The sequence below is a fragment of the Lissotriton vulgaris genome, chromosome 8 (genome assembly GCF_964263255.1).
Source record: "Lissotriton vulgaris chromosome 8, aLisVul1.2, whole genome shotgun sequence".
NCBI classification, from domain to species: Eukaryota; Metazoa; Chordata; class Amphibia; order Caudata; family Salamandridae; genus Lissotriton; species Lissotriton vulgaris.
The window spans coordinates 1,225,464,552-1,225,489,704 of record NC_141696.1 but is presented as its reverse complement, the minus strand read 5'-3'; the positions used below and the strand labels follow the sequence as shown (position 1 = coordinate 1,225,489,704).

The following is a 25,153-nucleotide window of genomic DNA, read 5'->3' as shown; positions in this document are numbered from 1 at the left end:
TGATGCGTGGTGAATATTTATTGAATGTACTTTCTGTCAGCACGAATTATTAAAAACACGTAACACATCTGTAAATCCACAGAAGAACTGAAACAGCATCAATTCAATATTTGACCATATCTTATTTTCACATTATGGCCTGTTCCCAAGGTATTTCTGCATTTAATCCTCGAACTGCTGCCCCCAATAGAACAATCCAGTACACTTCACGTAGTTTTCTAATCTTATCTGGATCTAAACCTGTCTTTGGGTGTATCCTCTCCAGGACATACCAAGACATATTTTCAGGTGCATGATTCTGCTCTAGGTAATGGGCAACCATTGGGGCTGTTAATTTGCGTGTCCTGATTACAGAACGGTGTTCTGTGAGTCTGACATGCAATGCCTGACCTGTTTGTCCCACATATCCTTTTTGGCAGGGACATATAATTAAGTAGATTACATTGGAGCTTTTGCAGTTGTTAAGGTCTTGGGGTTTGATTAGTTGTTTATTAAACAGCAAGGTAGGGCCTTGTATAACTGTGTTACAGGATTTGCAGTTTAGACAACTATAAGTGCCCGAGACTGGTTGCATGTTGGTCAGTGACTGTTGTCCACTTAAAGTTCTTGCTGTCATGCGTGATCGTACAATGTGATCTTTTAATGATTTATTCCTTTTATAGGCGAACATGGGTTTTGATAACTGATCCCCCTTGAGTGTGTTCACATTTAGTATATGCCAATGGGCATATATTGTTTGTCTAATTCATTCATTTAGAACTGAGTGTTTGGTAATGAACACTAGATTGGGGGTTGCTATGTCTCTACTTGGCTCCAAGAGGTGTTGGCGGTCATAAAAGCGGGCCCGCTTATGAGTCTCTAATTATTTTTTTAGGATATCCTCTGGCCAAGAATTTAGATTTCATCATGGTAGATTTATCATCGTAATCTGATAAATTAGTACAGTTATGTCTTAATCGAAGAAACTCACCAAATGGAACACTATTTTTCTGTATGGCCGGATGGTAACTGTCATAGTGGAGTAAAGTGTTTCTTGCTGTGGGCTTAACGAATAAATCCACAGCAAGAACATCGTCTTGATGTTTAATAATGACGTCCAGGTACTCCACTTGTGTCCTGTCTGCATGGTGAGTAAACCTGATGTTCTTATCACACAGATTGATCCATTGGAGAAACTGATCTAGGTTGTCTTCATTATCAATCCAAATAAAAAACACATCATCAATGAATCATGACCAATTGATCACTGATTCATAAAATGGTGTAATTTCGTTGAAGATAAGTTGATTTTCAAAAAAAGACTTGTAAATATTGGCAATCGTAGGAGCGCATGAAGCACCCATGCTGACTCCTTGCTGTTGTAGGAAGAAAATAACGGCAGTGCTCAACCAGACCAAATATTGGCTAGTGCACAAGGCATACTGGACACGGCCCGCCTTGCCGCTCTGAGGATCCAAGACAGCGATACATGCTGGAACTGCCACAAAGCAAAGGGAGACCTAGAACACCTTCTGCTCAGCTGTCCTAAGGTCAGGGGATTCTGGAACAGAATTGGAACACATCAATGAGATCACAGGACTAGACATACACATAGATTTTCCCAACCTAGTCCTAGGCTTTATGTCTCCGTCAATCACAACGACAGAAGATCGCGACCTCATTGACACCGCGCCCCAAGCATGGCTCAATTGGGTCACGTTCCTAAGGGGGGCAGATAACATCACAGCGAAACACTCACCGAAAACCCATAGGCAGGCGAACATGTGGGGACCCCTAGACCGTTACCTAACATCACATAAACCCTATCGACCTCGAGCTCTATCCCCCGTCCCTCCTCAATATTGTCCGGGGTTGGGGAAAGAAATACCAACGAACAACGAAGCGTTGCAAGGAGGAGGCATAAAACAACGACCAACAGAACATGGACAATCGAACTATTAGATTGCCATTGAAGATGTTGTCCATAAGTACAATCTTCAGACATTCTAGAACAAATACAGTGGGGCAGGTGATATTGTATTTTTGCAGAAACCAGTGTGTGGCTTCAAGAGCTCCCATGATGGGAATATTGCTGTATAGTGCTTCTATGTCCATAGCTTCTATGTATAGTGTTTGGCTTTAAGAGCTCCCATGATGGGAATATTGCTGTATAGTGCTTCTATGTCCATAACAGCTGGGAGGTACTGCAAAATTTCACATTTTCCACTAGATTAATGATGTGTCTTGTGTCTTGTACATATCCCGAAATACGGGAGATGTGTGGACATAAAATCGCGTCCACATATTTAGCCAAGGGCTCCGTGACTGAGCCAATGGTGGTCACTATGGGCCTTAAGGGAGGGTCAAAGATGTTTTTGTGCAATTTAGGAATTCCGTAGATTCTGGCTAATTTGGGATTAGTAACATTTAGATATTCCCATTCTTTTTTGCAAATTTCACCTTCCCTTAAGGCTTTATCTGTTAGTTTTTTTTATTTTATTCTTAGTCTGAGTAGTAAGGTCTCTGGTCACTGGTGCATAAAATCGAGTATCGCTCAGCATGTCTTCCATTTTGGAGACATAGCTAGAAGTATCATAAAGTACGATCCCCCCACCCTTGTCACACGCTTTCACTGTTAGATTCTGAAGTTTTTCGAGTGAAGGGACGTCCCTAAAGTCATTGTCTGGGGTGGGGGCGTGTATCAATCTCAGAGGCGCCACCAAACTCCTTATAACAGTGCTCTTCAGGGAAGGACCGAGCAACGTCATCAGAATGGTCAAGAATCCCATATGCCACTTCATCCTCAAATTCAACAGCAAAAGACAATGACACTGTTTACGAATGATACGGTTGCTGCGGTCCCGGTGGTCCCAGGCTTTACTTTGGACAGAGTTAATGTGACGCCTGCTCCGGGTTAGACAGAACAATAGCTTTCTTGTTCGGTGTTGGAAATGGTATTGAGGGACCAAACCCTAGCAAAGGTATTGGAATTGGGATGGGGCTTGGGACCAGAGTCAGTCCAGATCTAGGGGCTAATCTAAGGAGTCCAGTTGGCATCTAGGGAGGTCCTGCTGACAGGAAAACAAATAGAGCTTCTGCCACCTCCTTGGGCCCAAAAGGCGGACCATAGGGAGCCAGTTTGCCCAAAGATGTGGGCCATTGCCTAAAAAAAACTCCTGAATCTGAGCAGAAATTGCTCCAATTAGAGGAAAATCCCAGAGGTGCAAAGACAAAATCTGATAGAGACTACTAGCCGCAGATTCCTTAAGGTAGAATTATCCCCAGGCGTGAGACTGGAACTGGAAAACTGTTTGCCACTGCATCCTCGCGCGCCGGAGGGACGGCCTCACGCGACTCCGCCCAGGCGCCGTCCACGTACGTGACATCAGCGAGGTCACATAAGTCCCACCCTGGCGCGCCTACTTCAGTTTTTTCCTTTGGATACGGTCTCTGTTCGGGCCTGTTTGGGCCCCTTCTCTTCCTCATTGTGATATATTTTGGTGGAACAGTGTGCAAATGCCTTCGGGCTTCAAGACTTGCACATCGTGTGGGCGTCTCATGTCGGCGACAGACCTTCACCTCATCTGCATGTGGTGTTTAAGGGAAGATCACGGCACCACTGATTGTGAGGCGTGCCAACAGTTGAAACCGAAGTTGCGGCGGGAGAGCCGGATGAAACTACACTTGGCGCGTCTCTAAAGATCGGCTTCAAGCCCTCGATCAGCCTCGGTAGACTGTTTCAGAAGCGGTTGTCGTTGGCGCCCTCATCCCTCTCCGATATCGCGAGAGCGTCGCTCCCCGGTGGGTAAGTGTCGCAGCTTGTCCCCGGGGGCTGGTGTTCGGCCTGCCGGGGGTGTGGGCTCTCTGCGGGTGATGCAGCCCCGCTTGTTGTCCTCCTATCCACCGTTTCCCAGTGAAGGGATGTCAAGAGCCCAGATGGAGACATATGCGGCGGCTTTGCAGGCCTCGCTGGCATCTCCTCCTCCTTCCCCTCCTGGGACGTCAGCGGATCCCTTGCATTGCGCGGAGCCCTCCGCGGTGTCGCCAGCGGCTCCGGCCCGCGCTGACTGGCTCGGCTCCTGGCTTGGAGGATGTGGTGCTGTTGGGGTGCGGGCCTTCGGGTCTCCCTCCTTCGGACCACGGCGCCTTTGCCTCGCCGCAAACTCCTGCGGGAATCCCTGTGGTATCGCAGAAGGTCGCCAGAGCTCTGGTCGCATCCCTGAGGTCCACTCGGTCCTCTGGACAGGCGGCGACCTTGTCCACGGCTGAGCTGCTGGCGCCTGCTTGCCTGGGCGGTGCCACGAGGGTCAGTGGACCCCGCTCGTCCCGCTCGGGGTCGAGGCTGGACGGGGACCCCTCTCCCCCCTCGAGGCCCCTCTCGTCCCTCCACGCAGGCAGTTGCCTCGTCTGAGGTTGAATCGGCCCTGGCGGCGCTGCATGGGTCAGCGGGCCACCTCCGTCACATTCTTGGCCTTGGCTGGCGAAGGGCTTCGTGTCACTCCCCTAGTCCATCTCGTCCCTCCACGCAGGCAGCTGCCTCGTCGGAGGTCTAGTCGGTGTCGTTCCGGCGCTGCCCCTTGGCCTCTTCGGCTCCGCTCTTGTCCCCCCTGGCGCTGTGTGACTTAATGGATCCCTATCCGGCGTCTCCTTCGGCGCCGGATGGTGATGACGTCCTGCCTCAGGCGGCGGACTCTATGGTGCCAGACAGGTGTAGAGTCGCTGATTCGTCTTCAGACACTGCCTCTTCTCCGGAGGTTGGGTACCTACTGCCTTTGCCAAAGTCCATCTACACTGGGCGCTAGGAGAGGTTTATTGCCTCGTACGGTGCTCGTCACACCGACTCTGCAGGTCAAACGTTTGGATGTGCTGTTGCTTTCACCTTTCCATGTCAAATATGTAAAATGCAGATGCTTTCAATGCAGCTGCCTTGCACCACCATCTTTTTGGATAATCTAGTGCTGAAGACCTGGGTGCCCTACATTACCAAAGTTGTGACATCTTTCCACACTGTCCAATCCATCACTTTGCCAACTTTTTTCGCTAAACTTCATCCTTCAAAGGAGGAGAATAGGCTCCAGAGGTTCAACTTTGAAAGGACATTCAGCTACTACATTGACCAACTCTTCCTAGCATTTTTTGGAGAGAAAAAGGGAAGGCTGTGCAGAAAAGGACTTTGACACAATGTCTAGCTCTTTACATTAAATCTGCTGCGTGCTGGCAAAGAAGCAACTACCTGAAGACCTGTGAATTCATTCCGCCAAGGCTGCTACAACAGGTCATGAGCGTCTGTGTAAATATTCATGAAACACTACTGCCTTGAAAGCCAGATCTGACGGGACCGCCAATTTGCCCGCTCAGTACTGCTAGGCTTTGTGGCCTGGGACCACTCGCCATACCCGCCACTTTTGGGTGGTCCTGCTATGGAAACTGTTCTTAAGTTGAGGAATCTGAATTTAGAATTGTTTATCAGAAGAGGGAGCTACTTACGTTTGGTAGTGCTGTTTTTCTGCTGGCTACGCTTTGTAACCAATTAGTTGACTGCTCTCCCACCTCTCGTTCGGTGGACATCATAGTAAGGTTCCAAGTTAGGGTCTGGTACACTGTCATCTGCAACTTTTTTGTAGTGTTTCGTGTTTCTAGACAGGGAAGGAGGATAAATAAGAAACTGACGCCTTTTCAAAATTGTGGCTCTTAAAGGTGTCTCTGGTCCTCGTCAGGGTGCAATAAAGTCACAGAAACACATGCGCCATGGGAATATTATTGAGAATTTTCTGGTTTTAGTCTGATGCTTGGGGATATTCTTAAAGTGAGGAACCTAAGGTTAGCTTATCCACCAGAAAGAGTGTTACTGAAGCTTAACAAAACTCATACATATGGGATATGCCTGTTAATTTCTCAATACTGGTTAGGTTTTTTTTCAGTAGTAAAAGTAACATAATTGCATGTTATTTGGAAACTATACCATGCAGGTATGTTTTACGCTGAGGAATGCTCAGGTGAATTATTGACTTGTATTAAGGTAATGCATTATTAAATTCCCTTAGAATTTAGCTGGATGTAGCAGCTTTCTTTGCTGTAAACTAATATTGTTGACAACCAGTGTTTATTGGTTCATAATGGCAATAAATCACATATAATTATTCAGGCAATTCTATTGATTTGTTTAGGCTCAGTTTGGTCTCGACACTAATCGGTTTGGAATTTAAGTGTGGACTGTGGGAGGGTTAATGAAGAGGGCTATCTTGACTTGGCACAAGCAATGGCCAAAATATTCAAACATGCTCCTGTTCCAAAATGTGATGCTGTTTAGCTTTGGTGCTCCAGAGGAAAACGTAAAGGGAGCTTTTAGTTTGGCATATCAGAACCTCCTGTAGAGCTATCACAATTTGGTTACCCATGCATAATAATTGATACATTTTAAAGTATTCTGAGTCATTATGCTGGTAAATGTAAATATTGGCCTTGTGCAGATTGTTGTTGCTATTGAGTATCGTCCCTTGCGGCAACCCACACAGCGCCGCATTGCCATCACCGTGCCAGGAGGCGCTAAAGGGGGGCCAGGGATCCCGCAGCGCGGGGCGGGCGTGCCCAGGCCAAGGGCAGGCCCGTCCACGCCCATCAGCCAGGAAGAGGCTGGGCCCCCCCATTAACATTTGCCCCAGGAAGTAAACAAGATGTACACTGCCGCAGGAAGGTACTGTGCTCTGTGAAGTTCTTTCAATATTGTGGTCCAGCTTTCTGGCTAAGATCAAGCTGCATAGTTAATTAACTGGGCATTTTAAGGAGATGGAGAAACGCAAGAGTGCAGCAGGGACACTGGACGCTTTTCTGGTCAGGGCAGAATCGCTCTTGATACATGAAATTGAACTTACAGAACGTCGATTATCTATGGACCCCTTAACACCAACTGGCAGATACAGGGTTGAGTATGAATAATGGGTTACTCACGAACTCTCCCACGATTCCCTCGTTAAGTTCGCCTTCTATCGTTAGCGCCCATGAACTGATGCTGGAAATGGTAGAGTGTAGAGTTACTAGGCATACGGTGCAAAAACAATGTGGCCACTAGGGGGAAACCTACAATCCACGCAAAAGGGAAGCGGTTGGGTCCTGCAAGGAAACCCAAATGGGGGGCAAGGGGGGGGGCTATAGAGGTAATATATAATACTGGCAAGGAATATGTGCCTAATAGAGGTCAATTTCTTACTACTTCTGTTGGCACACAGACAGACCCTGTGATCTTTGATGTAGCCATAACTAATGTTAAAGAAGCCGCGACAAATACCACTAGTAATATAGAAACAATGGTTAATGAGATGCAGGGCTTGCTTAACAAGGGCTTTACACAGTCATGGGACAAACTAAACAGCCTAGAATTAATAGTAAAAGATTTGGGGAGCAATAGGGAAACTAGACTAGTGAAGATTATACTGGGAGAAATATCGAAAGAGTTGAAGGGGTGGATATAATTACACAATGAAATGCCCGGCAATATACTGAAGGAAATAAAAGGCAGCACTACTCAGATTATGCAGATTGGTATAGGTGATAGAACTCCGGCATTACCACCTGGACCAGATTCACCATTGGCATTAAGGAATTGCACAGCAGTCCCTAAAGTAGATAGGGTACATGATGCACGGAATTTGAGTAGAACTGCTAACACAGACATTTTAAATCTGCCGCCTGCCTCAAGCACATATACGATAATACTAGCTGGTGTCCCTGCCCAAAGATCAAGGGAGAAAGAAAGTTGGGAAGACCTTCGGAATAAAACTATAGATTGGTTAGCCAAAAACAAGAACTTTCATCTAAGGACACAAAGGAAATATTAATGGTTCTCAGGGTAGGCTGGCTTGGCTATTCCTCTAAAAGTACAGAAGCAGACTGTATAGTGGTAAATTTCTGTAGACCACAGTTGGTACGCCGTATTCTGATTAGGAATGAGGAGAAAAGCTTGACAAATACTAGCATCTGTGCACTCCCCCTGTTTTTTTTTTATAGACCACTGCTATGGAACTTTATACCTAGACAGTGTACATCTCTACAGACGAATAGATAGCATGCTTTGTCAGGCTTGGATGCCCAATACTGACAATTATCAGTGCCTTATATGGAACTCCCTCTAGTCCATCCGCTACCTCGTGAGGGAGGGCCTGCAATGTTTTTTACGTTTGCTTTAAATATGGCTCCTGTTAACAATGTTAACTGCTATAAAAATCATATTAGATCAGATAATAATCCACATTTGTTAGTGTTTTAAGCACAGCAACAGAGTGTATGAAAGAAAGTGAAGCAGGAAAATTAAACGAGATAGTACTGATCTCCTGGAACATTGCAGGCCTTAGAAGGAATTTAGAGGACGTGGTGTGGCATGAGTACATTGATCAAAAAGACATAATTATGCTGCAGGAAACTTGGTCCGTAGATCCTCTACATAAAGTAGGCTATAAAACCTTTAGCAAAAGCGCTATTCCATCTGCTAAAGGGAGGTCTTCGGGAGGCCTTTGTATCTGGGTAAGGGTCACTCTTGGTCTAGAGTTAAGCAAGTTGATATATGCTCTGAGGACATCCTGGGAGTAAAATTCCAAACACCCGATATAAAGGAAGTCTATATAATAAATATATATTCTAGACCGCACCAAACAAGTAAACAATCGAAGGCAATCGAGTACCTAGATAACTAATTAAGCACGATTGAGGCAAGGGCATTGAAAATAGTGGGAGGCAATTTTAATCGCAAATATGAACCTGTGGTGGGGCTAGAAAATGTTTTTCAGGAAGAAGATTTGGCCAACAATATGCTGCATCTGGATAGCCAGCTAGTAGTGCTGTGTACAGTAGTGGTTGCTCAGCTATTAAGACTTGTTTTAGGATACTGTCTAAGGGCTTGCAATGGTCGGTTACCATCCGATAACCCACCAGCTCATACATTTATTAGGAAGAATACAAAAAGCCATTTAGATTATATAATCTCAATTGAGCTTTGGTCAATAGCCCTTGACTTTAAAGTTGAAACTAGAGTAGAGTGACCATTGCCCACTGTGCTTGTCATTGTCAGCCCCCTTTTTTAACCCTGTTCCCCTAATAAGAGGGGAAATGGAAACATAGATCCAATTGTAAGCAACAGTAGAGCTTTAAAATGGCCTTTGATAGAGAATAATCCAGCGGCTATTAAACAGATTTATGAAGCTTTAGTTGACAGGGCCACCCCGTACGTGGACTGTCCTGTACCAGAAGTTCCTATTATGGATATTCACCACAATCTAGGTAAGGACTTGGGACCTATACTAAGTAAAATCCCGAAGGGAGCTAATAATGCAATTAGGGCGGCGGCTGAGTTAAAAAACCCATGGTATAACAAAGCATGTCGTACTGCAAAAAATGAGCTTATTATGGCTTCGAAATCCAAAAATATAGTGGCCCTAAGGGAAACAAGCATTTGCAATGTATTAGGCCTCGCATTACTAAAAGTTTGAGCTGTTAGCGTTGCTAATAATAATAATGCAATGCTAATAACTCAAACATTTAGTAATGCGAGACCGATTGCAGGGCGGGTGCCGCAATAATACCACAAGTAAAGAAATAGAAAAAAAAGTCTATTTCTTTACCTTGGGTATAATCGCGGCACCCGCGCTTTACTTTTAATGTTAAAAGTAAAGCGCTGGTGCTGCGATTATACCAAAAGTAAAGAAATAGATGTTTTTTTCTATTCCTTTACTTTTGGGATAATCGTGGCACCGGTGCTTTACTTTTAACATGAAAAGTAAAGCGCGGGTGCCGCGATTATACCAAAAGTAAAGAAATAGAAAAAAACATATTTTTCTTTTACTTTGGTATAATGGCGGCACCCGCACTTTACTTTTAATGTTAAAAGTAAAGCGCCGGTGCTGCGCTTATACCAAAAGTAAAGAAAAGGAAGTGGCGAGCGTGTCACACCTGTGTCTGGGCGCGCGCATAACTCCTCCCACGGCTTATTGGTGTCTATTATTGTTGGGATGCGATCATGACTCTCCTAGGTTAGGGGGGCTGCCTTTGCCGGCACTCCTCTTCGCCGATGATACTATTTTAATCTCCCAAACACCGAAAGGGTTACAAAATCTAATAAATTCCTTCTGAGAATATTGTAAAGCCAAGGGGTTAGAATTAAACCCCAGTAAAACAAAATATCTGTCAATTAACCCACATAAAACCTTCAGGAAAAATGTAACTGTGGATAATCAGACAATTGAGCTGGTGCATGATTTTAATTATTTGGGTATTACCTTGGATTTAAAACTGACCTGGAGGCCCCAGCTAGAGAAAATTAGAACTATACTCCTCCAGAATACATTTCCATTAATAAGGAAAATCGAAAATAGTACTTCCAAAGCAATTTCACTCGCTCTTGAAGTGTATAAATATAAAGCACAGTCTGCTTCATTGTTTGGGGCAGGGCTGTGGGGCCCCGTTGTAAATGAAACATTCAAGGTGGGTGAAAATAAGTTTCTTAGGACAATATTAAGTTTGCCCACACGGGCACCATTTATTCCTGTTCTGATGGACTTACATTTTAAGTGTCGACAAACAGGCTAACCTTAGACCGTTGTTGTTTTGGGTTCGCTTGTGGAGCACAGAAGAGCTTATCCACTATAGGGAAGGTCTAGAAGAAATGTTGGGGTTAAATGAAGGTGTGGGATTGCCCTGGCTAAAACATATTCATGATTGGGTTTTTTAAATTGGGATTAAGGCATTACTGGGATGAGCCATCCGATCTGACATTGGCCTCAATAAAGCTTTTAAAGGAAAATTACTGGTCATTTATACATGATTCCATGTCCCATTCTTCTAGGGTTGGGGCTTTGACCACACGATTCCTTCAAATGAAAATAGATTGGAATTTTGAACCTTTAGTAGATGAAATACAGCCACAATTGGACAAGTCTCTACATCTCAAATATTGTTATGGTATCCTACAAATTAAGTCAAATACAGTGAAATGGGCGTTGGGCAAGGACAAGGAGGATAGATGTGTTTCGTGTGATCAAGGTGTAATGTAGAGCAAGGCACATTTTATGTTCTTTTGTCTGCCCTATGCGCATTGTAGGAAGAAATTGATAAAACCTATTTGCCGTCTGCTTGGTACTAGATCCTGCCTTGAAGCAGAGAGACTATTACGCTCCGATACCAGGCAGACTGTTGTTTTTAGTGTCAGTCGATATTTGTTAGGCGTGAGCTTGATGAGAAAAAGGGTAGGTCTGAAACTCTAGGTTAAGAAAATGAATGGGGAGATATTTGAATCTGGCATGTGCACTTTACTGTAATAATATGAAATATATATTTATTTGTATATTATGTAAAAAATCTGTTCATGAGAATGCTTGTTTTAAAAATGTTTTATGATTGGTATCATTTTCTTCATCTTTTTTTTTTTTGGAATGGTTTGAAAGCTGTTCCTCAAATCTGTTTTATTAACATTTTTATTTATTTAATATTTATGTAACCTGCAATACCACAAGAACATCGTTAATTTGGTCGGGTCTGGTCTAGGTTTGCTCTAAAATGAATTCTGTAGCACTGGGTTTTAATTTGTATGGATGTACTTGTGGATTAATTGTATTACTTTATGCAATCTTTTATGGTTATCTTAACCGAAATAAAGAATAAATGAGTAATTCCCACCTTTGCCTCATTTGAGTTGGTAGATATTTAACATTTGCTTGAATCCCAAGACTAGTTAATGGTTGCAGAACATAATTCCAGTGACCGCATTGCACACTAAACGGTGTTCAGTTAAACTAAGGTGCAACTCCTTTTAAATGCCTTTCTTTGAACATTTTCCTTCATGTGATCAAATGTTGTGCATTCTGTTTTTTTAGTCTGAGATGGAGAAGCCCAGAGGTAGAAAAAAATCAGCACTTTTAGATTCCGACGAGACTTTTAATATGGAGGAGGCCTCCGTACCAGAACAGAAGACAAAAGGTGGCCAGCGTGGGAGGAAGCGAGCTGCAGTTACCATTGAGTCGGATGAAATCACGTGGCAAGACGAGAAGAGGCTAAAGGCTGATTTTCTTGAAAGTGAGGATGAACAGAACAGCCCTCCCAAAAAAGGAAGGAGAGGGCGACCTCCCAAAGCAGCAAAAGGTCTGCCATCGAAGGAAGAATCCCCTGTAAAGGCTACAAAGAGGGGCCGAAAAAAATCACTTCCGGCAGTAGCAGCTGTAGAACCGGAAGAGAAGGAAGAGGAGCAGGAGGAGGAAGAGGAGATCGAAAATGTGGAAGAGAAACCAAAAAGGCGAGGTCCCTCGAAGACCCCACAGAAAAGGAAAGCAATCCCAAGGTAAGGTCCTTCCGCTGAGGTACCTTGATGCATGTAAAGCCCTATTTTTTTGTGTGAGAGTGCATTCTTACAGAGTATAATTTAAAATGTATTACTTTAGATTGGACCTATAGTTGCCTAAAATCTAATTTTATAGTCCAGCTCATGAGTGGTGTACAATGTTTTGTTTTATTAGCTTTTTTTTGTCTCCCATCTTGTATTTTCCTTTTTTTCTCAAATCACTTTAGTTAGACCGTAATATCCTTTATTCTTTAATTGCACTTTTCATCCACAGATTTTCAGAGTTTTGTATCTAACGTTAATGCTTGTGTATTTTTTTAATTATTTATCTTAGGCACATATTGCATATCATTCAGTAAAGTGCGCATATGAACCTATGTGCACCAAACATAGTGGCATAGTAGGTGTTTACATAAAGAATGTTTACATTGAGAATATCAAATGATTGTAATATAGTATTTGAGACACTGGGCAGAAGTCCTGCTTATTCAACTCTTACGATAATCAGGCAAGTGTTATGGCTCATCTATTATGGAGTATTTTATACATACAGTGTCCCTCAAAGGAAAAGACTGAAAAAACGAATTAATATAGAAATGCAATGATAACTGTATTAGTTTGTCCGTCCGGACAAGAATTCTTTAAGATATTTATATTTAAGAAAAACAATCAAGTGGAACACAAACACTGTGACAATTAAAAAAGGAGAGAGAGAGAGAGAGGCTCAGGCATTTTTTAGCCACTTGGAGACAAAGGAGCAGATTACCATGCGAAAATGAACCTAAACAGCATAGCACAACTCATTAAATAATAATACATACCCAGTGTCAAGGTGTGTACAGTCGAAGACGTTTCGATCCCTTACAAATAGAATACTGGGATCTTCATCAGGACATAGGTATATATATGCCCGAGACTAAGGCCTGTTGAGCGTTCACAATAGTGAACTAGGTCCCGCAGGGGGCTAAAATCTGTTGAGGTAAGCGCGATAGCGTTGCCACATGGAGGTCGACTTAGGTGGTCCAAGGGCTTAACATTTATTTGTTTTCACTGGAAATTACCGATTAGATAAACAAGGGCTGGCAAACCAAATGGAAGGCCATACGATCTGCGTTGGGAGTGAGTAGAAGGGGATATGGAAAGCGCTAGGACCACCAGTAGTTTGCCAAAGGTTTCTGCTCTATTATGGAGAGCAGGAAACTATACCTTTTTGAGGTCCATAGTGATTTCTAACATTGTCTTACTGCAACATGGAATTTAGTAATTTCCATCACAAATCACCTGTGCATGTCATTAACAATGTTAAGAAACTGTAGAAAGATTTATTCGTTGGAACTGGTTACATGCCTTTACTAAATGTTTTTCTTGTGGATAATTCTGCTGATTCATCACCCGTATTCTCCTCCCCACCCAGATCTAAGCGAGGGCTATTTTAGCAAAATGTTCTCATAATGTATGTTATGAATACCTCTGTATTTTTTTTCTTTCTACCAACGTCTAGACTTAAGTTGTATCATACATCATGTTTTCTCTGTGGAACTGTTATCACATCCTGTGACTGCTGGGTGACCTGTCTTTGGCTCCATTCAGGCCCCTAAGGGTATGCTACATCAAATTCACCTGGCAGATAGTGTCTGTATGAATAAAATTAATGACTGCAGATAACTTTTTAGAGGAATGTTTCAAACCATGTGTATTTATTAGGTTTAGCTCATACGCAAGGTTTTACATAGTTGATATTTGAGCTACATTGATCTAAACATAGGAACATTTCTAAATAAGACCTAGAATGTTGGCCTGTATTTCGAATAGTTTTTTTTTTTATCTGCATAGTTAGACTTTGTTTTTATTTACAGCTCAGAACCCTCTGATTCTGGTGCCGACAATTCAGTTCCATCAACACCACAAAAAAGGCGTGGAAGGCCACCAAAAACACCTCCATCACAAAAGAAAATGAGTGTGTAAGTTCAGGCTTCAAATTTGTGCAAAGAGTTTCTAAAATATTTGCAATGAACACCTTTCCTCCACTTGTTATTCGTACATGAAATATCCCAATCCGCATGCTGGGAATGTTTTTTTCATAGCATCAGATACCGGAGCGTGGCATTGTTGGGGCCAAGCGGAGTTACCAAGGATATTTCTTTTTTTATTTGCATATTTTCTTTAGCTAGCCTTGCTTTGTGCTCATTCAATGCTAACTCCCTTCTAGGCTACAGTTATGCTTTGTGGTATGTAGTTGGTCTGATCCTGTCAGATTTTCTGGAGAACTATGGGTGTCTTTACCCCGAACTATACAGGATGGTGAGATGTTGCAAAGTTTATAATTTAGTCTCACCTCAACACAACTGACCGCTTAGGTCGAGCAACAAGCCCAAGTGCGGTGCTTCAGCCCCACGCCTCAAGTGGCCTACAGGCTTCCCTGGGGATGTCCAGGTATCTTTATGCACATGCTATTTGATGGCTTTCGCCTTTTTGGTGAAAATAGGATTCGTCCTTGGAATGCTTCAAGTAGAGTTGTTCCACAGTGTGTTGCCTAGAGCTGTGTACCCCTAGAAGACAATTTCTGTCGCAATTTGACCCTTTAGTTGCTGCACCAAGGGGTTTCAATACCAGCAATGCCAGACACCAGCACAGCAGCCTGCTCAGCCATTTCTCAGCTTAGGCCGTGGCACCCAAAGACAATTTCCAGTTTGCGGTGCTCCTGTTCGGCTTTAGCAGTGCTTCTTGGTGGTTCACGAGCGTAATGGTGATGATTGCAGCACATCTTCAAACGTGAGAGCTTCCCCTGGAGCGGAGTGTCCAAGATGGGGGTCTCCAGCCTTTTCTGTAGTGTGAGCTACTTCTGATCAATGACATTGATTGTTACCAGACGCCCCCACACCCAGCTTAATTGACTTTAAGCCTAATATCCATACAAACAGATGTTATGGTTTGAACAAAATACTTTGACTAGGGGTACTATGACCGGGCAGCCATGTGAGAGCGTGGTCTTTGGGGATGTATGTACATGTGTGCGTATGAATGGGGTATATGTGTACGGATGGGGTATGTATGTATTTGGGGCACAAGACATACCTTTTGCTATATGTGGCACTGTTTCGTGGTGTATTACACAAATAGGAGAAATTTTAAGTGCAGGAAAATGTTCTGCAGAGTTGCTCAGAGTAAGGAACGTTTTTCTGCATTTTAAATTCCTCCATCTTAAAATAATGGCGTCATTTTCCGCTTATAAATATGGCACTGAATCAAGAAAATTAAGCTGGAGAAACTTTGTTTATAAAGATTCCATAAAACTCATCATTTAAATGTTCTCCCATTTGTAAATGCAACAATTTGAAACAGGAGAACATTTAAATGAGTTAATCATGAAGATAACTTTTCATTTTTATTTTCTCCTATTTAAAAGCATTCAGAAAGGTATTTAAGAGTTAAATGCTTCAGTTCTTTATCTCTGTGACCCTGTCTGGCCCATAAATCTGACTGAGCACTACTCATTATCAGGCTCTGCTATCTGTAGTTTGATGATAATGTAAAGTAAACACAGCCTTCCCTTAACATTAAAAGAAAAATGCCACGGCTGCGAGCTACTTTGAAGGTGTCCGGGAGCTCCTGATCGACTACATGGAGACACCTGTTCCTGGACAATCAGGCTACGATTGCAATGTTTCAACCTCTGTTTTGGATCTCAGTGAGGATGATGCTGAGGTTGCCAGGACTTCTGCCCTCCTCCATCCTGCTTATCCAATTTGCCAGAAGGCACATGCTTGCTCTGTAGTGGAATCTGAAGTGCCAGTGGGCATTGCACCAGGGTAACCAGTTGGATTACATCCTAGTTTCGTAGGAGACTGCAAAAGGATCTGCAGAGCTAGCTAACAAATCGTGATTGGGCCGTTTTTGAACAGCCTTTCCTTTCTTTGCTCTGAATTACCCCCACGAAGAGTTGGTCATCCACTCAGAACTCTTTTGTCCGGACAAGGTAGAGCGACAATGCTCTTTTTGGGTCCAGTCAGTGAAGTCTCTCCTCTTCCTTAAAGGAAGCATAAGAAGTAGGCAGAGTGATACGCTGGCCTACATGAAAGGAAGTAATAACTTTTGGTAGAAAGGAAGCTCTAGTTCGTAGAACTAGCTCGCCGGATAGATGTTCAGGTGTGATGTTATTGCCACCAAGAAAGTCGTCTTGATGATAAGGAGCCTTAAGAGGACAGGGCTCAAAAGAAGTGCACATCAAGAACATCAAGACGAGATTAAGGGTCCACTGAGGCATGATAAAGGGAGAGGGAGGAAACATACTGCAAACCTTTCTAGAACCTATGTACAATAGGGGATTTGAAGAGGAATGGCTACTCACACAACCGCTGAAAGGCTGAGATAGCAGAAAGATAACCCTTTAGGGTGTCTTCAGCAGAGCCCTGTTGGGCAAGGAAAAGAATAAAGAATCTGAGAATGGGGAGCAAAAAGGGGTCAACCACCTTTTCTGCACACCATGACCCAAACTTGCCCTCAGAATGATAGACGTCTACCCTTTTGGTGGAAGCATGCCTGGCTGCCAGAATAACATTGCAGACTTCAGGCGGAAGGTCGAAGGCTGTCAACTGTCGCCTCTCAATCACCATGCAAGAAGGCAGAGAGTTCACGGGTTCGGGTGGAGAACCCTCCCCTGCTGCTGCAACAGAAGGTCCTCCCGAAGGGGCTGCCTGATTGTAGGACCTATGGCCATGCTCAACAACTCAGGATAACACTGTCTGAGCCCAGTCCGGAGCCTCAACTATAATTTGGGGGCCCGACTTCCCTGACCTTCTTGAGAGCTCTGGTCTGGAGATATATGGGCGTACAGGAGGCCTGAGTTCCTCTCGAGAAGAAAAGAGTCTCCAAGCGAGAGCTGCTTTGGAAACTCCATCACTTAGAACTGCGGACATTGCATGTTCTCTGCAATAGTAAGCAGATCTAACCAAGGTTTTCCCTCTGCTGAAAGGAACCTTGAACCTCCTTCGGCTGATGCGCCATTAGTGAGCTATAAGGCATCTATGTCTGTCAGGTGATGAACCGCCAGGCAAATTGCCGAATGTTCAAGCCATGTCCAGAGATGCAGGGCCTCTTGACAAAGGGTCCACAACCCCACTCTACCTTGTTTCTTGTAGTACTACAGGATCGAGGTGGTGTCCATGAACACCTGCACTAGCCTTCCCTTGATGGAGGGTAGAAAGGCTTTTAATTCCAGATGGATTACCCGGAGCTCCATAATGTTGATACAGAGTCTGGATTTCAGCAGACTAAGGCCTCTGATCTCCACCCCTCCCAGGTAGCTGCCCTATCCCAGGAGTGACGCTTCTGTCACTACTGCAAGATCTGGTTGGGGAAGGGAGAGGGGTCTGCAGCTGACCCATTTGCGATTTGTTCGCCACCACAGCAGATATTGTGCAGTTGGAACATGTCCAAAAGATTTCCGTAATGCTGTGCCCACTGGGAATTCCGGTTCCACTGCAGAACCCACATATGCCAGCGGGCATGTGTCACCAGCAGGATGCAAGAAGCCATGAGGTGCAGCAGCCTTAGAGTCCTCCTCACTGAAATCCAGGGTAGAGGCTGAAACATCAGTATCATAGCCCTGAATATCCTTTGCTTGCTGTTCGGGAGGATAGGTCCAAAACTGTAGCATGCTCGAGAAGAGCGTCTGAGAGAGAGTCAGGTGTGTCTTCAGCATGTTGACGGTGAACCCCAGCAAATGAAGGAAGTCCACTGTAGTCTGAAGGTGGAAGATGACAGTCTGGGGCGAGTCTACCTTCAACAGCCAATGGTCGCAATAAGGAAAGACTGGCACCCCTACTCTTCGCAGCTGCAACCACTGCTATCACTTTGGTGAGCACCATGGGGTGCTCGTAAGACCAAAAGGCAGCACAGAGAATTGAAAGTGGTTGTGGCCCACTGTGAATGGCAGGTATCGCCTATGGGCAGGCAGGGCGGGGATGTGGAAGTATGCATCCTGCAAGTCCACGCCTCCATCCAGTCTCCCAGGTCCAGGGCAGACAAGTCATGAGCGAGTATGAGCATTTTAAACCTCTCCTTTAGGAAGAAATTGAGACTATGCAGGTCCAAGATAGGATGAAGGCCTCCATCTTTCTTGTGCACCAGAAAGTAGCAGGAATAGCAACCATGACTCACCTTTTGTGTCGGCACTCTCTCTATGGCTTCCTTGGCCAAGGGAACCATCACTTCCTGACGGAGCAAAGAAAGGTGGTCCTCCGTCAGCCTGTTGCAAGCAGGTGGCATGGGTAGAGAGGTAGCCTCTTTGGGGAGGAGTAGCCCCTCCGGACAATCTGCAAACCCATTGGTCTGATGTTATAGACCGCCAATGGTGCAGACGATGGCGGGTCCTGACGCCCATTGGGTGCCCATGATGGCAGTGGGGGCAGACTATAAGGCTGCGGCTGCTGGGGGCGGGGTCGTGGACTTGCCCGACTTCTGGCTTCCTGACCCACAAGGTCTGTGGGTGCCACGTCCTCAGCCACTCAGAGGCTGGCAAGCTTGCACACCGTGGTGGCTGAATGGTTATAGACTCAGGTGGAAGCCTCTTCTGTGGCCAGGGAGAGGAGTGTAAGGTGGATTGGGGGTGAGGACGGGCCATGGAAAGGCCAAAGTGGGCAGGATGGCCGCTGACTCTCCGTAGCGCACAGTCGCAGGTGTCCCTTCTCCCTTCCCGTTGTAACAGGACGGTCTAGGGGGAATGTTTTGGCCCCCTGCGAGTCAGGATTTTGGCGTGTTGGTGAAGCAGCAGGACGGCGCTAAAGTACGGTGGTTGTTCCATTCGGCAGCTTTGATCCTCGCATTAGCCAGACACGGCCTCACAAGAATTGCAGCGTTCCTGTCAAAACCCATACCAGACAACGCTAGGATGGTGCCACGTGGCAAAAATCGGCAAAGGATTCTAAAGACTCTACATGCCCTATGGATGGCGCCAAGGATCACAATAAAGAAACCTCAGCCCCGCAGCCAAACAGCACAGTGCTCCAATCACGGGGGATGTAAGACGGCCCCCCGCAACACTGACTAATAAGACAACAGACCTCCAAGTAAGCAATAATGTCGGGAACCTAGGAGGCAAAAGTACGTTAAAGAAAGGAGCAGCTGATCGTTCACAGAAAGCCTATGCACAGAGCGACATAGAAGAAGCTCCCAAACCTAGAGATTCCTCCCTTCGCCAATCCACCTTGGATGAAGCTTTTTCACTCAAAGTACCGAAGCTATTACCACCGAAGGCTTCAGAGAACGCGGCGAATGCGGAGGAGAGCGACGTTGGAGTTTGCCGCGAGGACGCTGAGGAATCGGTTGCCAGGCAACGCCGTGATTCATTGCCGCAGCCCGGGGAAGCAGCTAGGAGCGCCGATGAGGATTCTACGACCTTCACGAGCGCTACTGCAGGGCGGCTGGGAGAGAGGCATGGGGAACATCTTGGAGAGCCTCCAGGCAATACTTAGGCCCGCCCAGTATCCGTGGTGGAGAAACAAAGCCGTTCTCGAGAGGGGGGTGGGGGGGGCAGAGGAGGCTACCCCTAAGGGAACTGTGAGTACTTTGCAAACTGATTTAATGCAGGCTGATTTGAATGAGCCACCGCGCATAAGAGGGGGGGGGCAGGCGGAGATTGCTTCTTCTCACTAAACGAGGACTCAGAGTCAGTATTTTCAAGTGGAGGTAGCTCGCTCGAGGACTAGGACTCAGGCTCAGCAAGCACCTCCTCTGCCCAAAGAAATATGTTATGTTATGTTAGTATCATTTATTATGCGCAAATACCCAGCAAAAAAGGAGATCCAGAACAAAGGCTATAGAGAAGTCAGCTAGTACCGCCAGGAAATAAGTTTGGGATTACTCAGCCACATCTCAGATGTACCAAGATGGCGGTAGTGACAGTAAGCAAGAAGGGCAAATAGGGCAAGCCGACCCCCCTAAGACTCGACCGCAGGATGCCTCACTGGACTGCTTGCCACTCTAAAGCAGATGCAAGGTGAAGCAAGGATAGAGAGCCGCAGGGCTAAACAGGCAATGAAAAAAATCCAAGCGTCTCTCAGGAAGATGAACAGGCTGTACGAAGGTATGGCAGACAGAGTGGCCCGTGTCGAGGAAAGGACAGGAAGACTTGAGGACGACGTTAGTAGATGGCAGTCTTTTAAGCAAGCCCAGGAGAAGGTGACTGACAATGTCCAGTGGAAGCTAGTGGATTTTGAGAACCGGCAGAGGCGGAACAATATAAGATTACTGGGGATGGCTGAAGGGGTCGAGGGGCAGGATGCCAGGAAGTTTCTGATTAATTTACTCAAAGGTGCGTTCCCCGAGTTGACCTCTCGGAATTGGGAGACCGAGGTACAGAGAGCACACCGATACCCTCTGACCCTAAGGAGAGGGCACGGGACATCACAGACAGACAGGCCAAGAGCAATCCTGGTGTATGTGGGTAATTACCTCCTGAGGCAGGAGGTCTTGGATAAAGCAAAGCCTGACTCAAAGCGCTCATTTAATTAAATTACGTTCTTTGCCCGCCCAAACTTCTGCCATGCTACAGTGGAAAGAAGATGGAGGCTAAGGCAGATGATAGCTCCATTTCAGGGTCTCGGGTCAGAGGCATATCTGTTGTATCATCCAAGGCTTAAGGTTATCACGAAGGGCCAGGTTAAAATGTTCTTTTCTGAGGTGAAGGCACAACAATATTTGGAGGAGTTGAAAGGGAAAGAGAGAGTATGAGGGCAGGAGAGGGTACGAGGTAGGAGATATGGCTATTGAGGAGTGCTCGGTTCATGTATTCTCTGTGTGCTGTAATCACAGATAGATGGCAAACCTGATAATTGGATTAATCTGCAGTGTATGAAGCAAGGAACACATCGTTTGGACACATCGTGGCGCACATCATGGCACTGGGGAGGAGGGGGGAGGATGCTGCCACAGCTGCTAGCTTAGTGGCCACATCGTGGCGCACAACATGGCACTGGGGAGGAGGGGGGAGGATGCTGCCACAGCTGCTAGCTTAGTGGCCACACAATGGTCATGGCTGACCTATTTGCCCATAAGGGGTGGGGGGCTTAGGGAGGGACGGGACAGGGTGGGGGGAGTTGGGGGAGGTGGGGGGGCACGAAGGGGAGCACATACAGCACAGTCCAGATTATCACAATGTTCACATTTTTCTAATCTGCTGGTGGAAAAATGTGGACTTTCATTTGATGTATTTTAATGAGTGTTTGGATTGCGTCAATTAATGTCTGCGTTCTCAGCGATCAAGCTAAAAGGCAGCAAGTTGCCAGTAAGTTAAAGGCAATGTTATGTTTACAAGAGACTTCCATAGAGGGGATGAGGGGCTACCTCCTGGAGCAGTTAGGTTTTTGACTTCTGGCTCATATCAAGCAAGGCACCAAGACTAGTGGGGGTCGCGGTATTAGCTAAAAAAGAGGCGACATAACAGTGAACAGGAAACTGGAAGATCAATGGGGCAGATGGTTTCTTCTTGAGAGTATAATGCATAAGTATTCACCATAGCTTCAGTCTATGGGTCAACCGACGATGACCCCGACATCTTTGAATACTTGGATACAGAATTAGCCCTATGGCCGGAACCAATAATCTGCTGTGGAGATTTTAATGTTAATGGTTTGGCTGGTCTAGGGATTTAGGTGGGGGCAGGCTTATACAGGCCGTAAGAAAAGGACGTGCCGTGCAATAGTTAACTTGGCCCAACACAACTCTCTAGTAGATGTCTGGGCATGATTGAATCCTACAGGTACTGGTAGTACATATTACTCAGCACCGCATAAATTTGTGTCAGGCTGGACTATTTCTTAGTTACTAACCCTTTAATGGGAAGAATCCAGATAGAGAAATTCCCACAGATCATATCCGACCATAACCCACTAATCTGAAAGAAACACGTTAGTGTTAGATTCCTTACCTTAGAATATCCCCAGGCGTCAGTCTGGATCCGGAAACTTTTGCGTAGCAGTACCCCTGCGCGTCGGTAGGCGTCGTCTGCAGGCGTCCCCTGCGGCTCCGCGTCAGTCGTCGGCGTCATGCGCCGTGATGACGTCGCTGGAGTATATAGACGCCGCCTCCGCGCGCTGACGTCAGTTCTTCTTTTTTCCGCGCCAGCAAGCGCAGATCCGAAGAGCAGTACTCCGGTCTTTTGACCAACTTTGTTCAACTCTATAACTCTTTTTGTGCCTGGTAGGATGCCCGGTTTCAAGAATTGTGACGGGTGTGACCGCACGATGTCGGTCACGGACCATCACCGACTCTGTCTCCGGTGCCTGGGCCCCGACCACGACGTGGACGCCTGCGTCGACTGCCGGGCCCTCACTAACAAGGCTAGACGGGAGCGGTCCCGCAAGCTGCTTGAGGTCCGGGTGTCGGCCCCGCGTCAGGAAAGGTCTCGGTCCGGCCGGAGGTCCAGGGAGCGTTCGAGGGAGCGGTCGCGGAGCCGCGCCGAGCGCTCCGGAAGTCGTCACCATTCGTCGGGCTCATCAGGTAAGAAACACAAGAAGTCGGGGCGTCGTCATCGTACCCCCGACTCCCCCCGACGCTCGCGTCGCGACGTGGCCGGGGGTTCGGGTGACCCCAACTCCGCGGCTCCGCGTGAGTCGCCGGCGCGGCCTGCCCCATACCCTCCGGTCCCTGGGCACGGTGCGACGCCTGAGGAGATTGAGGCGTTCCTCATGGCCATGAGGGCGCTCAGTTCTCCGACGGGGCCTACGGCGCCTTCGGGCCCAGTGCTACCGTCTGGAGGCCCTGGCGGATCGGGTGTCCCTGGCTCGACGCCATCGGGTGCTCCGGGCCCGGTGCCGCCGACGGCTCCGACCCCGGCGCCGCAAGGGCCTTCGGGGTCGGCGCCGGCTGGCCTGCCGGCTGGTTCGGCGCCGATTCCATCGGGGTTGCCCCCGACGCCGCCCCCGCGCGGCGCCGGTTCTCCTGTGCCGGCTTCGGCCGGCGCCGGGGGCCCGGCGCCGGCTCCGGGCGGCGCCGTCCCCATGCCCTCCCCGAATCCGGACGCCGGGTGCGACGCCGATGGGGCCTGTGAACCCCGAGGAGCCGGTCTACATCGTTGACTCCGAGTATGGAGAAGATGAAGAGTACGGGGAAGGTTGGGAGGGGTCTGAGGACCCTCTGTCACGCGAGTGCCAGTATGACCCGGACTGGACAGGTGATTTGGGGGATGCCAGTGGTCTGGACGATTCTCCTAACCCTGGTTTTGTCTCTCCTCCTTCTGTGGAGTCGGTGGAGGGAGCTGCATACTCAGTGGTGCTGATGAGTGCTGCCAAGGCCTTATACCTTGAGCTCCCCGTCGCGGCCGTGAGGCCTAACATCCTCACTGAGGTCTTCAAACCGCAGTCATGCCCACAGGAGCCTCTGCTGCCGTTTAACGAAGCCTTATCAGACGTTCTGTTGGGCACGTGGTCCAGGCCCGCTTCAGGTTCGCCTGTTGATCGGAACGTGGCCAGGCGCCACCGTCCATGTCCGGACGACCCCAAATTCCTGTCCGCCCATCCCACTCCCGAGAGTCTGGTGATCCAGGCCTCTACCTCCTAGTCTGCATTCCCGTCGGCCCAGCCCGATCGGGAATCCAAGAGGTATGACCAATATGGCAAGAAGGTCTTCTCGTCCCTGAGTCTGGGACTGCGGTCTTGCAACACCGCATGCCTCTTGGGCCGCTACACCCACTCTGTGTGGGACACGGTCGCGGAAGTGCTGCCAGAATGCCCCATGGAGGTGCGGGCGAAGCTCGGCAAGGCTGTGGCTGAGGGCCGAGACGCAGCTAAATATTCAATACGGTGTGGTCTTGATACGACCAACTCGCTGGGCAGAGCTATGTCAACGACGGTGGCGATTCGTCGCCACGCCTGGCTGAGATCCGCCAACTTTTCGGCCGATGTCCAAAATGCCCTGATGGACATGCCGTTCGATGGCTGTCGCCTCTTTGGTGACAAGGCGGACCACGCGCTGGAGCGCTTCAAGGACTCCAGGGTCACGGCCAAGTCCTTGGGTCTCTCGACCCAGCGCCAGCAAACGGGTTCGTTTCGCTCCTTTCGTGGCCAAGGAAGGGGCGTCCCCACACGTGCTGCCAGCCACGCACAGCAACAATCCTTTCAACGCGGTGGCGGCCGTGGAAACCGCCGTGGCGGCGGTCGGGGTCAACGGCAGGGTCAGACCACACCTCCCCCCGCAGCATCTGCCTCCAAATCCTCCTAGTCCGTGCTTTCGGCCCCATGTGACGCCAGTGGGTGGCAGGGTTCGCCATCACCACGCTCACTGGCGCACAATCACGTCGGACAGGTGGGTGCTGCAACTCGTCTGAAGGGGCTACTCCCTCCCCTTCGAGACCACTCCTCCAGCCATGCCACCGCAGAACCACCGTGTGTTGGGGGACCACTTGACACTTCTGCAGGAGGAAGTTACGGCCCTCTTGGCCAAGGGGGCCATTGAGCGCGTTCCTGGGCCAGAAGTAGGGCGTGGTTGCTATTCCCACTACTTTCTGGTACCCAAGAAGGACAAGGGGGGCCTGCGTCCTATCTTGGATCTAAGGAACGTCAACGGCTTCCTCCGGAAGGAGAAGTTCAAGATGTTGACGTTGGCTCAGGTCTTGGCTGCTCTAGACCCACAAGACTGGATGGTAGCGTTGGACTTGCAGGATGCCTATTTTCACATCCCCGTCCTGCCGGCCCACCGGCGTTACCTGCGGTTCACGGTAGGCCAGGAGCACTTTCAGTTTATCGTGCTTCCCTTCGGCCTTACCAGCGCCCCACTGGTGTTCACATAAGTGATGGCGGTGGTCACAGCCCATCTGCGCAGGTTGGGGGTTTCAGTCTTCCCCTACCTAGACGACTGGTT

General features: G+C 47.4%; 1 protein-coding gene across 3 annotated transcripts in view; it reads left to right on the top strand.

The window, feature by feature from the left end:
- Positions 1-25,153, top strand: part of PDS5B (PDS5 cohesin associated factor B) — a 772,490-nt gene that overhangs the window by 696,512 nt on the left and 50,825 nt on the right. For 2 of the 3 annotated variants that reach the window (XM_086935125.1, XM_086935124.1), the window contains exons 32-33: positions 11,838-12,298; positions 14,155-14,259. In XM_086935125.1, coding sequence (XP_086791251.1) covers positions 11,838-12,298; positions 14,155-14,259 — 566 coding nt within the window. Of the gene's footprint in view, positions 1-11,837; positions 12,299-14,154; positions 14,264-25,153 lie in introns of those variants that run through there. The other variant, XM_086935126.1, reaches the window with a different exon arrangement.